Here is a 15,113-nt window from a genome sequence, read left to right as displayed (position 1 = left end):
GGCGGCGGCAGCGTGCTCGGCGGGCGGGCGGGAGGGCTGGCGGGCGGCCCCCGCTCCCCGGCTCCGCGGCTCCGTGCAGCCCGCACGGCCCTCGCCCTCGGACCCGCCCCCGGGGGTCGCCCGGCCCCATGCCCTGCAGCGGCGGCGGAGCAACGCGCGGCCGCGGGCGGCTCTAAAGAGCCCGGAGGGAGCCGGCGACGAGGGGACCATGTACCGGGACCCGGAGGCGGCCAGCCCAGGTAAGCGCGGCCCCGCGCGGTCTGGGGCGCCCCGCACCGGCGGGCAGGACGGCGGCAGCGGCAGGGCGCCGTCTCGGAGCCCCAGCCGGGGGCTGCTGTCCAACCGAGCCGCACGGACTCCCCTCACCCAGGGTCACCCCAGCCCCGGGGGCGCGGGCTGGAGCGGCAGCAGCTCGGACCCCGGCCCCCCGCAGTCCGTCCGGGCACTGCCGAGCTTGATGCCCGGCGCCGGCTTCGCAGTGTCCCCACAAAGACCTCCCCCCCCACCCCCCGCAGCCCAAGGACAACGTGTGTGGCGGAGCGGGGAGCTGCCGCCCCCGCAGTGCCCTCAGAGGCACCCCTGGGTCCCGGGCAGCTCTCGGCCAAGGTTGTGGGCACGGGGAAGCGGAGTGACATCGGCCGTGACAACTGTGAACCGAGAGGGTGCCAGGGGGCAAGTGGAAATCTGGTGCAGCCGCAAGGGAGGGGGGCTTCTGGAGGGCGGTGAGCCCCAGGAACGATGAGGAGGGAGGCAGGGGTACCTGAAGGGAAAGAGAGCAGAGATTGGTGAGAATAGGGGTGCCAGGGGAATGTTCTCCTGGCCTTGGGGAGGGGGAGAGCAAAGAACCCCAAACTCACTCTTGTCCTGTCGGGGGTGGGAGGGGGAGGGGCCGTGCTCCTTTGCATTTCTGCGGAGCCCAAGCCGGGGAGTGGCCTGAAAGCCCACGTCTGCTAGGCGTCTTGGAAGCAGGAATCTTTCCACCTTCCTCGGGAAATTGCTCTGCCATTTCCTCCTTGGCTCCTGATGACGCCTCCTCACACAGTGCCCACCTGTAGGCAGGTCCCCTGCCGCTCCTCCCCAGGCTCAGTCTCAACTCCCACCTGGGGTGCCCCACCCCAGACTCAGCACCCCCAGTCTGCCAGTCCTAGCAGCAGGTCTCTGCTTCTGGGTTTCTCTCTGATGCTGAATGCACGACTCCCAAGCCCGAGGACTTGCTCTCAGACCAAGAGCCTCTAAGCTTACTGATGCTAACCTCCGTGTTCTGGGGGCCTTGGGTGGGGGGTGGGGACAGCTCTGAGGCCCTCTGCAGAAGGGGCCTAGAGCCCTAAGGCTTTTGAGGGCACTCTTGTGGTGCCAGCTTTGCCCGCTCTTGCCCCAGCCCCACATTTGCTCTTTCCTTCTAGGAGCAGGCTGAGCCTGCCCCTGCGTCTGTCCTCAGCCTCATCAAGTCATAGCAGCTCGAGCCCACCCAGGAGGACCTCCTGGGTGCCAGGCATTGCACTCATTCTGTGCTTGCGTATGTGTGTGAAAGAGGACTCAGTCTCCCACTCTGCAGCCTCATGGCCACCTGTGAATGTCCTCTAGGTGATGGCTGAAGGGACATTGCCTTTGGAGACCCCTCCCTTCATCTCTCAGGACCCAGATCACCCACCGTGGCCCCTTCCCCCAAGTGGGCTGCCAGCTTCCAACACTGGGACCAAGGACAGAGGCGTTCTCTTGCTTGGACCGTGCTCTCAGAAGCCAATAGCTCAGTGCGGAGACCAGCTCTGGGGTGTGAAGGTGGAAGAGGGGGATGCAGTGAGAACTCTCCCCTCCCCCTGCCAGGCAGGCAGCCTCCTGTTAGGCCAGTGGCCTGGGCCCTGCCCTTGTCCCCTCTCCTTCCCTCCTCTTTCCTCCCACGCCTGGGCACCATGACATCACCACAACCCCAAGCACCTCTGCCCTCTCCACGGAGGCCAACTTGATGTGCTTGGCATCTTCTGGGCAGAGGGCCTGGAACCCAGTGCTGCCCCCTGGCCTGCTGGCAGCCCTTAGACTTTTCCTTCTCCCCCTTGAATGGGCCTCCCTGTCTGGGCCAGAGACCTGTCTTGCCCACTCCAGTTGCAGGACTCACCAGTCCTCTGGCAGGGCCAGTTCTGGTGGAAACAGACTGGCCTTACATATGACCAGTTTACTTCTGTCTGAGGTGGGCAATGGGCTGGATGGGGTCAGAAATAGGCTGCAGAGGGCAGAATTTGCTTTTGATCCTAGATCTCTGGGGATCTCTGAGAAGCCAGGGACCTCAGTCTGGACTCTGCGCCCCCTGGCCTCCCTGCCCACCTCCTCTCATCCTTACAGCTCCAGGCCAGGCTTTCCCCCTTTCCCAGCTCACCCCAGGCTCCCCGGACTCTGCTCCCCCAGGCAGGGAGTGTGTCCCCCAAGGCTGGCACTGGATGGGAGTAAGATATGCCAATGAATTCCTGTGTGATTCAGGCCCATCCCTCTGGTCCCCCGAAGGCCAGTGGACCTTTTACATCCTCATCACTTCATCCCACTGCCTTCAACACCTGCGGCCCAATCCTTTCAAAAAAAGATCTTCGTCTCCTGTCCTTTCCTGCTCCCCCCTGCCCCAGGCTGGTTCCAGAAGGTCCCTATGGTACTCTCTCCTGTAACGCATGCCCTCTGCAAGTCCCTACAGGATTCAGCCTACTGCTAAGACCATTACCCCAACAGGGGACAGGCAAGCTCTGTGTGGGCCCCTGGCCCGCAGGCCATTCTCTTCCAGATCTGAATTCTCTTCCTTGGCCGAAGCAATGGGACTGTGGGGCAAAGCCGGAGCCCAGTGGAGAAGAAAGACCAGCCCCCCACCCCACACCTCCATCACTCCTACTCCAAACTCTGCCCCACTTCCCCCCAGCCAGCCTGCAAGCTCTCCTCCACCCTCCCGTAGACAGGCAGCCCTCTTCTGGCCCACGGCCTCTATCTTCTGTTCATCCCAAAGCTGGGCTGGCCTGGCCGCTCTGTGTCCCTGTCCCTGGGCAGGGCAGGGCCTCGGCCGGCCCACAGGGGTCAGCGTTGCAGTGGGCAGGCAGGACGGCAGCAGAGAGGGAGGCAGGGAGAGGTGACCTTGCAGTGAGCGAGTGAGCAAGGCCAGAGAAGGAAAGCCTGGGCTGGTGCGATCGCTCTGGGAGAGAGTTCAGGTCCTGAGGGCCGCCAGCCCTGGCCCCAGCCCTCCCTGAACTTGTCCTTGGGGACAGTGGTACTTAAAGTCTCCTCTGTCTGTCCACCTGCTAGCGGAGTCTGCTCCAACCCCCCCACAGCAGCTCTGCTGGGTATGTCATTCCTAAGGAGTGTGGGGGACACCCCACGGGCCAGGGGGCCTTGGCACAGCAGGTCTTCTCTCTCAACCCCAAGACCAACCTGTCCACCCATGGGCACAAGTGAGAGGCAGAGGCTGCTGGCTGGTGTGTGGCACAAGAATCAGGGCCTGGCCGAAAGGGCAGATTGGGGCCACACACTGTGAGGGCCATCAAGGTTAGGGACGGGGACTGGGGTGTGGGACGGCCCAGGAAGGTATGACCATCTGACCGTTTCACAGACAAACTCTCCCCTCCCACCTCCCACCCACCCCACCTCCACCGGCCCAGACTTCCCAGGCCTGCCTCCCGGGCTTGAGTCAGAGCCTCGAGCTGAAGATCACGGGACTTCCCGGCGGGCCATCGCTGGTCTGAAAGGCAGGGCTGGACGTGTGACTTCTGTGGGGCTTGAGTCAAGGTAGCCAGCACCCCCAGACTGTAGCGTTTCCAGGAAGACAGGACCAGCCCCCGCCCTTGGCCTTGGGTCGTGCTGTCCAGTGGCCTTGTGGGGACAGCTTGACTAACAGGCTGGGGGGCTCAGGACCAGGGGATGGTGGAGGGGAAGAGAACCGCACAGCCCCTCCTGGTTCGGGAAGAAGGGCTCGAGCAGGCTGGACCGGCGTGGGAGCAGGCTAGCAGGTGACAGGGGACAGACAGCTGGAAGGAGAGGACAGGTGGGTGTCAGGTGGACAAAGACAGGCCCTGGGCATCTAGGGCTTGGCTGACCCCAAGCTCCGGCCCCAGGGACAGTGAAAGCAGCGTGGGGTGACGCTGGTGACAACGGAGGACTGTCCCCCTCTCGCCGGCTCCGGCCTGCCGGACAGGCAGAGGAGGGGTGGGCGGTCCCCCCTCCCCCACTACCTCCCCTCACAGCCGACCCGCCCACCCGCCCCCTATTCTCTCAGGGACTCTGAATTCTTATTGAATCCGCTGGACCGTTTTCAATAGCTGCTTCCCCCAGGGGAGTGATGCCGGGAACAGTGGAGAGAGGCGTGGTGAGGGGGGCCTCCAGGAGGGGGTGGGGGCTGGGGGGTGGGGGCGGGAGGCCCAGGCCTGAGCAGAGGACTCTTGGCTGGAAGAGGAGTTGGCCACACGGGCCCCCCAAAGGCGCTGAGGCCTCTCAGGTGGGCCCGAGCAGCCCTGCCTGGGGCCAGCACCCTGTCCCCTGGGCATGCCCGGCAGGTGGCACATGCCACCTGTAAGGTCAGCGCTGTCTGTTGGGGCGGTCACTGATCTGGCCTGATGCCGGAGCCAGCCTGTGCCAGACCTAGCCCGGGTGCTCGCCCGCCTTGCCAGGGAACCCTAGCCAGTGGTACCAGGTAGACCGTGCCAGTTCCACGGACATGGACGTCCCTGACCTTCCGGGCAGCGAGGGCAGCCTTGCTGGGCCCTGTCCAGCTCGTGTCTAGAGGGCAGGGCTTTGTCTCACCCAGCAGAATTCCCCAAGGGTTGGAACACAGTTGGCAGACAAAATGGGACCTGTGGAAGGGGCTGGATGGCGCCCAGAGCCTATGCCTGGAGCTCTGGACCCAGCTGGTCGGAAGGTGGGCTGGTGCGTCGGGCCTGCCCCATGAGGCTCTGCAGCGTCTGCCTGGTGGGGTCCCTTGGCAGAAGTGTATCGCCTGCGGGGCTGAGCTGGGAGGTTTGGGAAACTGATGGATCCCAGTGACTGTGGGTGTGGGGCCCCAGCACCCAGGAAAGGGAGGGCAGGACCGGTGGGCAGAAGTGCTGGGCTGTGTATGTACCTGGGTGCATGCGGGTGGCAGCTGGACGGCCCTAATAGCTCATCCAAGCGCCGCGCCCGCTGTAAACAGGAGCTAATGAGTGGATTTGTAGCGAGGTGTGTCGAGGTGCGTCGGGAGCTGTGACAGAGAGCATTGGGGGAGGGCAGCTCCCCTGCCCCTGTACGCAGCCAGGCGGAGCCTGTGCCCTCCAGGGGCCCTGCCTGCCCCCTGCCACACCCTTCCACCTGCCAGCTTGGCTGCCTCCAAGGCCTCCATCTGCTGGGAGCAGGGCCTCACCTGGCTGTGCAGCGTGCACGGCAGGGATGTTAGGGCGGATGGTGGGGGGGGCGCGGTTGGAGCTTTGGTGTGTACAGATACGGGGAGGTCCAGGACAACGTGTGAATCTGTCAACGTGTGTGTGTGTAACTGGGTGTGTTTCTCCAACTCGATGTGTGTGTGTATACACCCCTTCCCAGAGCTCTCAGAGGAGAACTGACCCCCCCCATGTTGGTAGTGGCCCTGCCCCTCCGATGCCCTTCCTGGGGCGGAGGGCGCTGGGGTTCTCTAGCTGGCAGGGGTAGAAAGAGGGTGACCCTTTCTGCGCATCAGAAGAGGCGGGTCGGAGGTGCTGGTTGCCTCGGAGAAAGGGGAGAACTTTGCACCTGTAGAACCCCGCCAGCCCCGTGGCTCCCGAGAGCTCAGGAGCCCCGAGAATGAGAGAGGAGAGGTGCCAAGGCATCTGTCCTAGCAGGTGGGGGTCTCACAGCGCGGGCTGGCAAAGCGTGCACCTTGCTTCCAGCTGGGGTGGGGGATGGCGTGGGGTGTGGGAGGCCTCAAGGGGTGCCAGCGTGAGGCGCTCCATGAGGGGAGCAGAGGAGGGAGCTGTGTGGCAAATGTGTCCAATTAAATTACTTCAAACCCTGCTGCAGCAGCTGCTCCCGGCGGGGCCCTGGGTACAAATTGGATCCGTCTCATTACCGCGGGGTGGTGTCAGCGGGGCTATAGAGCAGTGGCCAGCTCAGCTAGTGCCCAGCCGGCCCTCTCCCGCCCTGCCCAACCTGGGCCTGCCGTGACACCTGCAGGCACTGGCTCCCTCCAGCATCCCTCAGGTTCCTCAAGTCTCCTGGGTCGGGATCCTGGAGGTCCCTGTTCTTGCCATCCCAACCCCCACTCCTGGCAGCCCAAGGTTTCCTCCGCACTCTCACTTTCTTTCTCCAGGAAAACGGGAGTTTCCTGCTTTATGGCAACCCACTCCCATATCCTTGCCTGGAAAATCCCATGGACAGAGGAGCCTGCGGGCTACAGTTCATGGGGTTGCAAAGAGCTGGACATGACTGAGTGACTGAGCCCATGCAGCCTGGTTTATAGGGGGTCCAGCCTAAGGAAATCCCTCTTAGATCATCCAACAGACTTTGTTCCCTCCGCTGATAATAACAGCAGGACAATAATAGAAAGTTCTTGTTTGTGGAACATTTGGTATGTGCTACGTACTTCATGTCCATGCAGCAAGGGGTGGCTTGCTTAAGCCAGATGTCTGGGGTCAAACAGCTTCTGGTAGAGACACTTGCAACTGTGTCCCTAAAGCAAGTCCCCCCACCACCCTGGCCTCAGTTTCCTCCCCTGTTAAATGGGTATGATGCTGGTTCTTACCTCCCATGGAGTCAGAGGATGAGGCGAGATAAGGCAGGAAACATCTTTAGCAGAAAACCCAGCACATAGTAAACACTCAACCAGCGACAGCTGTTATCAACATTACCCTGCACTGAGTGATTGATGTGTTGGATGCGGGTTCTGGAAGCTCCAAGGAGGACAGGCCTGCCTCAGCCCCACTCCACCCTGCTGCCGGCAGTGGGGAGGGCTTCACAGAGGCAGTGTTGGTCCGTCTACTTCAGAACAGCAAAGATGTGTGGAGCGTTCAGTAGATGCCAGGTGCTCTTCTAAGCCCCCAGCGTATGTTAGCGGGTCCATCCTCAGACCACCCTGGGAATGACCCTTGGGAACTTGCAGTTAGAAGTTGATTTGGGACCAGCCACACTGCCAGACCCAGGACCATGAGTCTTGGGTCCAGGATTTGGGGGTTTTGGAGGGAGAATAAGAGCTGGCCATGTGAGCAGGCAGGAAGGAGTCATTCCACGTGGTGGACACAGCACGTGCAGTGCCCCGGAGGCCTGTCAGGTCTCGGCCGGTCGAGGCAGCAGTGAGTGTCTAAGCCTGCAGGGCTGGAATGGAGGTCTTTGGGGGCCGTAGTAGGAGACTCGAAGGGCACGGCAACCCACTTCAGTATTCTTGCCTGGAGAATCCCCTTGGACAGAGGAGCCTGGTGGGCTACAGTCCATGGGGTCGCAAAGAGTCGGACACAACTGAGCAACTAAAGCACAGGAGTTGAGTCTTGGGTGCAGCAGGCTGGGCCAGCTGATGAAGCTCCTGGCATTCTGAAGTAGGCAAATTGGACTTTTTTTCTTTTTTTAAATTTGGGCAATGGCAGGCTATGGATGGCTTTTTAGCATTCTCTATGAAAAACTTTAACGCAGCAGTGTGGAGGGTGGGAAGCCTGGTGGCAGGCCCGTCTATGGAGCTGGATCCCCAGCCATTAACATCTTCGTTCCTACCTCTGTCCAGCCCCTCCACTATCTCTTACCTGCACAGGGCTGTGTCCAGAGCACCCGTAGCAGGAGGTCTGGGGCCCTGCCCTTGGAAAGCTTGTGGTGGATAATGGGCAGTCAAGGGAACAGCCTGGTGCAGGGGGGCATGGCTACACACCCCCAGGGGCTTACCTAGGGGCCCGAGGCTTCAGAGGAAGTCCCCCAGGGAGAGATGTAGAGCCAAGTGGGGTGGTCCCAGGGCCCAGTGAACACAGTAAAGGCTCCTGAGAATCAGTTCTGCACCCCCCCCCCACCATGGGCATCAGGACCTGGCCCTGGAGGAGCTGTGCTGCTCAAGCTCCAGCTGCCAGGCCTGAGCTCCAGAGCCCCACCAGAGCCAGCCTGTCTCCACAGCAACTAGGCAGGCCGCCCCCCTCTCCATGCCCACGGCCCCTGGCACAAGGGCCCATTCACAGCAGGGCCTGGGTACGTCTTCCCACTTCCCTAAGGGGGTCATCCCAGAGCGAACGCCCTCACACCCAGGCACTGGCAGCAGATGAGCGTGTTGGCATTTGGGTCTGTGTGCACGCGCAATGGGTATGGGTGCCCCGTAGCAGGAAGCAGGGGGTGGGGATGGTCTAGGATTTCTGCCCACCTTAGCTGGGGGTTTGTTTCCCTGGGGGAGAGGGTCCAGTGGGTACCAAAGAGGATGAACTCTGGGCTCCTGCCTCAAGGATCATGGTAAGGAGGAGGATTTGCCAGTAGGGGAAAGCCGTAAGGAGGATCTCTCAGCAGTGCCCGGTGGATCCACAGACCACCTCGTTCTACATGTACGGTTTTCGTCTAGCCTTCACAGCAGCCCCTCGAGGGAGATATCGTTAACCGCTGTTGTACAGATGAGGAAACTGAGGCCCAGAGAGGTGGATCGTCTCTCCAGGTCACTCAGTAGAGCAGGGATGGAACTGCACATCAGCCTCACCCTGGTCTTAACCACTGCACAACACTGCCCTTATCCCGCTAGATCCGAGCCAGCCTGTCTCTTGGTCCATTGCTCAGAAGGGAGCACTGGGGATAGGTGCTGGCTTCAGAGCTGGACCCAAAGTGTATCCCAGCACCTACTTTAGTGCCCAGTGTCCCCTAAAGCTTTATTCCCAGGCCCCTGGAGTGGGGTGGTGCCTCCTTCCCACCATATCTTCTCTCCCTCTCTCCAGGCGCCGTGGAAAGATCCTCTCACTCAAAAGGAGGCACCCCTTACTCCCTACTTGGCACCTGCCAGCCCTGGAGGAGCCTGATGAATCGGCTGTGTGTGTGCCCCCCCTCACAACCCCGTTCCTCCCTCTCCAGCCCCCGCCTGGTTAGGGAGGTGCGAAGGGAGCGATTTCACAGCCTGTCAGCTGAGGCCTAAAAATACACAGAACTCTGAGATGCTTGGGCAGGGGGAGGAGAGAGCAGGGACCAAGGATGGGGTTGGGGGTGTGTACCGGTAACTTGGCCAGAGTAGCCCTCTCGGCATCACAGTCCTGCTCAGCAGTGGTGGACAGACCTTCCGTCCCCTGATTCCCCATCTGGCCCCATACCTAGCGATGACAAAGGGGAGTTGGCATCTCTAGGGTCCTGAGGAGCTCAGCTCTGCGCTCAGACCTAAGGGAGGGCTTAGTGTCAGATGGGAACGATAGCCCCCAGGCCCCCAGAGCCTCCGATCAATGGCTCTTTCTCCCTCTCCTCCCCCAGGTTGGCTGGCATCTTTGGGCTGTGGGAGCCAGGCTGGGCCTGTGCCTGCTTCCTTTCTGGAGAAGGTGCCTGCTTCTGTTAGGGGAGAGGCGTGAGGAAGGCAGCGTGGATGGGGGTGCCGGCAGGTGTGCGATGTGACGTGCGAGCCGCCCAGGCACTGGAGGGGGAGGGGGATGCAGAGGAGAAGGGGTGTGGCAGCCCACGTCACTGCCACGTGGCCATATGCTGAAGCCTGGCACACGGCTCCCTCGAGTCAGCCAGTGCCCAGAAAGGGGGCCGTGCGTGCGCGCTCATGTGGGCCTGCTGGAGCTGGCCTGTTCTTGCGGACACGGATGGTCGTGTGTGGCTATTCCAGACAGAAACTGGGCGGAAGCACAGGAGTGGGTGTGGCGGCATGAGCAGACGCATGTTGTGTTATGCAGACACGTGATAGCGGGTGTGCCTCCCATGTGGAAGCGTGACGGCGTGTGTGCCAGGGCCGAGGGACATAGGCAGATCTCTCTGGGGCACCAAGCAGGGGTGGAGAGAGTCATTAGGGAAACTGCAGAGTGGCAGGCAGAGCATGGGCTCTGGGTCAAAAGTAATGGGGCCCAAATCCCAGATCAGCCGTGTATTGATTAGAATTGTGGCCTTGGACAAGTTACTTAACCTTTCACTGCCTCATTTTTCCATCTCTGAAACAGGCAATAATAGCTCTTACTTTAGAGTGGGCTGGAAGGGGCTGCTGAGTTAACATCCATACACTGCCTAGAACTGTGTCTGTCACAAAGTTAGTATCATGTATACCAGCTCTGCCTGGAAAGAATTCCATGGAGGAATTCCATGGAGAGGAGCCTGGCGGGCTACAGTCCATGGGTTGAAAAGAGTCAGACATGACTGAGCAACTAACACACACACATACATACATACATACATACTAGCTCTATTATTTGGTCCTGCCCTTTGATGGAGAAGGAAATGGCAACCCACTCCAGTATTCTTGCCTGGGAAATCCCATGGACAGAGGAGCTGGGGTGGGTGGGGCTACAGTCTATAGGGTCACAAAGGGTCAGACATGGCTTAGTTAACTAAAGAACAGCTCTTTGATGATATAGGTGGGAGAATCAAGGCCAGAGAGGGCAAAGGACCTGCCCAAAGTCACACAGTATGTTAGTGGCAGAGCCAGAACTAGAACCCGGACCCCAGCACTGTAAGACAGGGCTTATTCAAGTCTAGGAGCTCCTTTGGGCCATCAGAATCCTCCACAACACAGCACTGTAGCCCCATTGGCATCTGGGGCCTAGATTCTACCAGGGCTGGGCTAGGACCTTGCAAATTCAGGGCTCCGAGCATCTTCAGATAAGGGTGCCAGGGTGCAGGGGTCCTCAGAGCAGTGGCCAGCCACCAGACTTAGAACCATGCCACTGGTGAGTCTGCAGACTTGGCCAATTGCTCAACCCTCCTGAGTCTCCATTCCTTCCCTATAATAGAATAACAGTAATACAGACTTTATAAGGTTATCGTGGGGATTAAATGAGATCTGCATGTAATGTCTTAAGTGGCTGGAACACTGTACCTAGTAAGTGCTCAATAATGTTAGCTGCAATTATAACCCATGCAGAACCCTCCCACCCAGGGCTCCATAAATGGTGACTTCTTTTGCTTCCCTTCCAGCCCCTGGCAACCCTCGCTGCCTTCTGCCTGCCACCCCATACTCCACAAGGCTTAGACAGATCAGGGACTGACTTGCTGGCAACCAAGACCTGTCTTTGTGTCCTGTTATTGGCTTCACCCAGGAGGGAACAGGACCTGCCCCTGAGACTTAGCCCCTGAGCCTTTTCATCTGGCCTCCTTGCTCATTTGTTCTGTGACCTTGGACAAGCTCTGTTTCCTCTCAGGGCCTCGATCCACCCCTCCATAAAGTGGAGGGGCTGGGCCACACAGTCCCAGACCTCCTTGGTCACATGGCTTTGTGACCCAGGAGGGTCCTGGCTTAGCCTGCTGGAGGAGGGCGGCAGGTTGGCAGAAAGGAGAGTCGGCTGGCTGCCCTGGATGAGTGAAGCATCTGGGGCCTCAGCCGGCTGGTGGCCTGCCATCCTGCCCGCCCGCACCTGTGGCTGCGTAGGAGGGCGGGCAGGCCCGGCTGGCTGGGCACTGACATTGGGGGAGGCTCAAGGACAATGACGTAGAGAAAGCCCTTCTTCTTGGGGCCCTGGGAGCGGCCACTCCAGCTGCCCTCCCCGCTCTCCTCCCCTTCTCCCCAGGGCTTTCCTTCAGCAGTGCCTCCTTCCTCTCTCCTTCCCCCTTCCTGGAGTCCCCCGGTATCTCCCGCCTCTACCTTTTCCACTTCTGTCATCCTGACCATTTTCCAAGGTTCCGTCTTTCTCTCCCTCGGCAGAGGGGAAATCTCTCCCTCCTCCTCCGTCTCCCTGCTTCCTGAGATGCCTCCTTGTCCCTTCCTATGACGTGTCCCTGTTTCTCTGGATCTTCCTGGCTCCCCCTGCTCCTCCCGAGCCCAGGTCTCTCTCTCACTCTTCCCGGCATGTCTAGGCTTCTTCCAGCTTCTTGTCACCTGGTGCTCTCTCACATTAGAGCTGTAGCATCCCCGCTTCCCTTCTTCCCATTCCTTGGAGCACCTGACCCCACCACCTGTCCCCCGGCCCCCAAAAGTTTCCTGGCCTCCTTCCGACGACGGGGCTGGTGCAGGCAGTTTCTGTGGCTGGTGCTGCTCCCTAGGATCTCAACAATCCCCCAACCCCATGAGTTGAGAAAAGGGGTCAGCCCAGGGCCCAGGGACTGGCAGTCTTGCCTCCTAATTAGCAGGAAGTAATTGCCTGGAAAAAAAAAAAAATCATTTCGAATGAGACTCCAAGACTCCAAGTTAGAGCTGAGCCAACTGATGGCCCCTAGGGAGCAGGAGAAGGGAAGCAGCTCAGGTCAGGGCCTCAGGAAGCCCCCCAGGAGATGAAGGTCCTTAAGACCTCCTTGCTGGTTTGCCTGCAGGACCCCAGCCATGAAGAAGTAGGGAGAGAGAGCACTGGGCTGGGAGCCCCACCATCCTCACCTGAGTTCTGGCTCCATTACTCATTGTGTGACTTGGGACAAAACTTATTCCTTTGAGCCTTAATTCTGTGTGTTTTTTTTTTTCCTCCTCTGTAAAATCGGAAGAGGGCCTCAGTATCATGAGAGTTGATTTGAACAGTGGCTTTGAAAGCAATTCGCAGGCTGTAAAGTGCTGTGGAAGGGTGAAGTGTTACTGTCTTCCTCTATGTGGCTCTCAGCTGAGATATGACGATGGTGGAGGGGTGGGGTGGCTTTAGAAACACCTAAGGGGGCAGTGAAGCTTCCCAAAGAACATGGAAGGATGGCGTGGTAGACCCAGTTGAGCTGTAAGGTTAAGGGCAGATAGATGTGGTTTCCCTTGCTGGTCTCAATACTCACCAGCTGCACCAACTGAGTGGTCACCTCACCTCTCTGAACCCCGCTTTCCTTATCTGTAGAATGCTGACCATGATGCTTCCCTGGGGCAGCGTGGTTTGGCCAGGCTAAATGAAATAATGTTCACAGAGCTCTCAGCACAGCGCTTGTCCTGTAGTAACTGCTCAATGTATATTAGCCATATCTGCTGTAATTAAGTGGCTTCCCTGGTGGCCCAGCTGGTAAAGAATCCTCCTGCAATGCAGGAGACCTGGGTTTGATCCCTGGGTTGGGAAGATCCCCTGGAGAAGGGAAAGGCTACCCACTCCAGTATTATGGCCTGGAGAATTCCGTGAACTGTATAGTCCATGGGGTTGCAAAGAGTCGGACACAACTGAGCAACTTTCACTTCACTCACTGTAATTAAAAGCTATTATCTTTACTCCCTGCCTGGATCCAGAGAAGCTGATTCGGGGTGTTGTCTTCAGGTGGTTTGATTTGTTTTGCTGTTTGTTTTAGGAAGAGGAGAATTTCTGCACCCAGTGAGGCTAATACAAGCAATCCCTAGAGACACCAAGCTGCTCTGCCTCTCCAAGGGCCCCTACCTGTGGGGTGGGGGGAACAGGCTTGGGCTGCAGCTGTGGCCCTCTCCCCCAAACCCCATTCTTCATAGGAAAGAGCTCTGGGCACGTTTCTTATTTGGGTGGATGTGAGGTAGAGAGACTATGCTATGGTGAAGGCATATTACAGGCCTTAGTGTTCATCTTGTTAGGACTGGCCTGGCAGCAGGAGAAAAGGTTGCGTTTGTTTAATCAGGTCTACCCCACCCACCTTGGAGGAGAGAACAGGAAGTTTCACCTGGTAGGGTCCAGCTGTGTGGGTTAAATTTGCTGTGAATGGAGCAGCACAGCACCCCAAGGCGGCCTGAAAACAGTTGGACAGCCTGCAGCGTTTGGGTGTTGGGCAGCGCTGCGAGCTCAGAGCTCCAGATTGCCCCAGGAGGGGTGAGGGGGCGGCGGGGGCCCGACCGTCTGCCGCTCCTTCCCCACACTCCCGGAGCCACCGCTGGGGACCTTCTGTGTGCCTGCTCTGAGCGCAGTACCCGCGCTAGCCGCCAGGAGGCAGTGTGGTGGGGGGCTACCCTGAGGGAAGGGGATGCCGCATTTACATTATCTGGGAAGCTCTTTTTATCAGGAGCAGGGCTGCTGACTGGGGTTCTTGGCATCTTTAGGCCTCATCGAGGAAAAGGGGGCTCTTGAGGTTGGCTGCTCGCTGCTGGGTCTTCAACTCGGGACTTATCAGGGAGTAATTAGCAGAGGAAACTGGGACCGCCACGCTGCCGTCCCGGAAAAGGGCGCGGCCCTGAGACCGATTTCTGTTTCAGCACCAAGGACAGAGGCGATGTGCCGATCGTTGTTTCAGCACCGCGGACAGAGTTCAGAGCAGCGGGCTCGGTGGATCCATCCAAATAATTTGTGGTGCAAATAATACCACCAGAATATGGAAGAACAACAGCTCCAAGAAGGAATCTCAGATCCCTTATATTCTAACGCGGAGACAGGGCCAGAGAGTTGAGTTAGTTGCCTAAGGTCACACAGCCACAGTGACAGTGGGTGGCAGAACTGGGTTCAGATCCACAGTGGTCTCTCTCCATCCACCTCCCCCCACACCTGGGTCCCAGCGGGTTATATCCCTCCTTCTTGAACATCTCTGGGAGCAGCTTCACATTACGTTGCATCCCCCGGAACTTTGAGCTGGTGAGGATTAAGTGTATCCCCTCCCCCACCAAAAACTCAAGTCGGGAATTTGAATCTCAGGAGAGAAGATTCCCAGCTCCCGTGGCTTTCATGGCTCCAAGCCTCAGGTAGGAAGGTGTCACGGCAGGACAGGTGCCCTGTCCTGTAAGGAAGTGTGTGACTTGCGGAGGTAGAGTTGAGTCATCAGCATGAGGAACTCTTAAGTGCTCTGAGGTCCTCAAATAAAATATAGCACACCATTCCAATCCCAGCTTCTTTGCAGCTGTGTATTATTAATAACAATAATATGCTGATTTAGGCCAAGGCACAACAATGCATTATTCATAAGAGTAACTAGTGGTCAATGCCTGCACTTAATCATCACACGTCCCTGATCCTGTCCCTGCTGCACACTCCTCGTGGAGAGGCCCTCTATCTGAGCTTCTCCTTTTCCTGGGCTCTTGCTTCCCTGATGGACATGATCATTTTCATGGCTGCCCAGGCAACTCATCAGCTTTGGGGTCAGGGTGAGTGACAGGTTCCAGGCTAGCTTCTGGCTGGGCACCCTTCAGTCTGAGCTCCCTGCTCAGAGCTGGCACCTGGTCCTCT

The 15,113-nt window shown here is 58.9% G+C and overlaps 1 protein-coding gene across 2 annotated transcripts in view; it reads left to right on the top strand.

The window, feature by feature from the left end:
- Nucleotides 1–142: 142 nt before the first annotated feature.
- SYT7 (synaptotagmin 7) overlaps nucleotides 143–15,113 on the top strand; it is a 63,020-nt gene continuing 48,049 nt past the window's right edge. For both annotated transcript variants that reach the window (XM_040255984.1, XM_040255985.1), the window contains exon 1: nucleotides 143–239. In XM_040255984.1, coding sequence (XP_040111918.1) covers nucleotides 209–239 — 31 coding nt within the window. In that variant the 5' untranslated portion in view covers nucleotides 143–208. The remainder of the gene's footprint in view (nucleotides 240–15,113) is intronic.

Source organism: Oryx dammah, unplaced genomic scaffold, assembly GCF_014754425.2.
Source record: "Oryx dammah isolate SB20612 unplaced genomic scaffold, SCBI_Odam_1.1 HiC_scaffold_15, whole genome shotgun sequence".
NCBI lineage: Eukaryota > Metazoa > Chordata > Mammalia > Artiodactyla > Bovidae > Oryx > Oryx dammah.
Note: the sequence above shows the minus strand (reverse complement) of the source record. Positions and strands in the feature narration are given on the sequence as shown.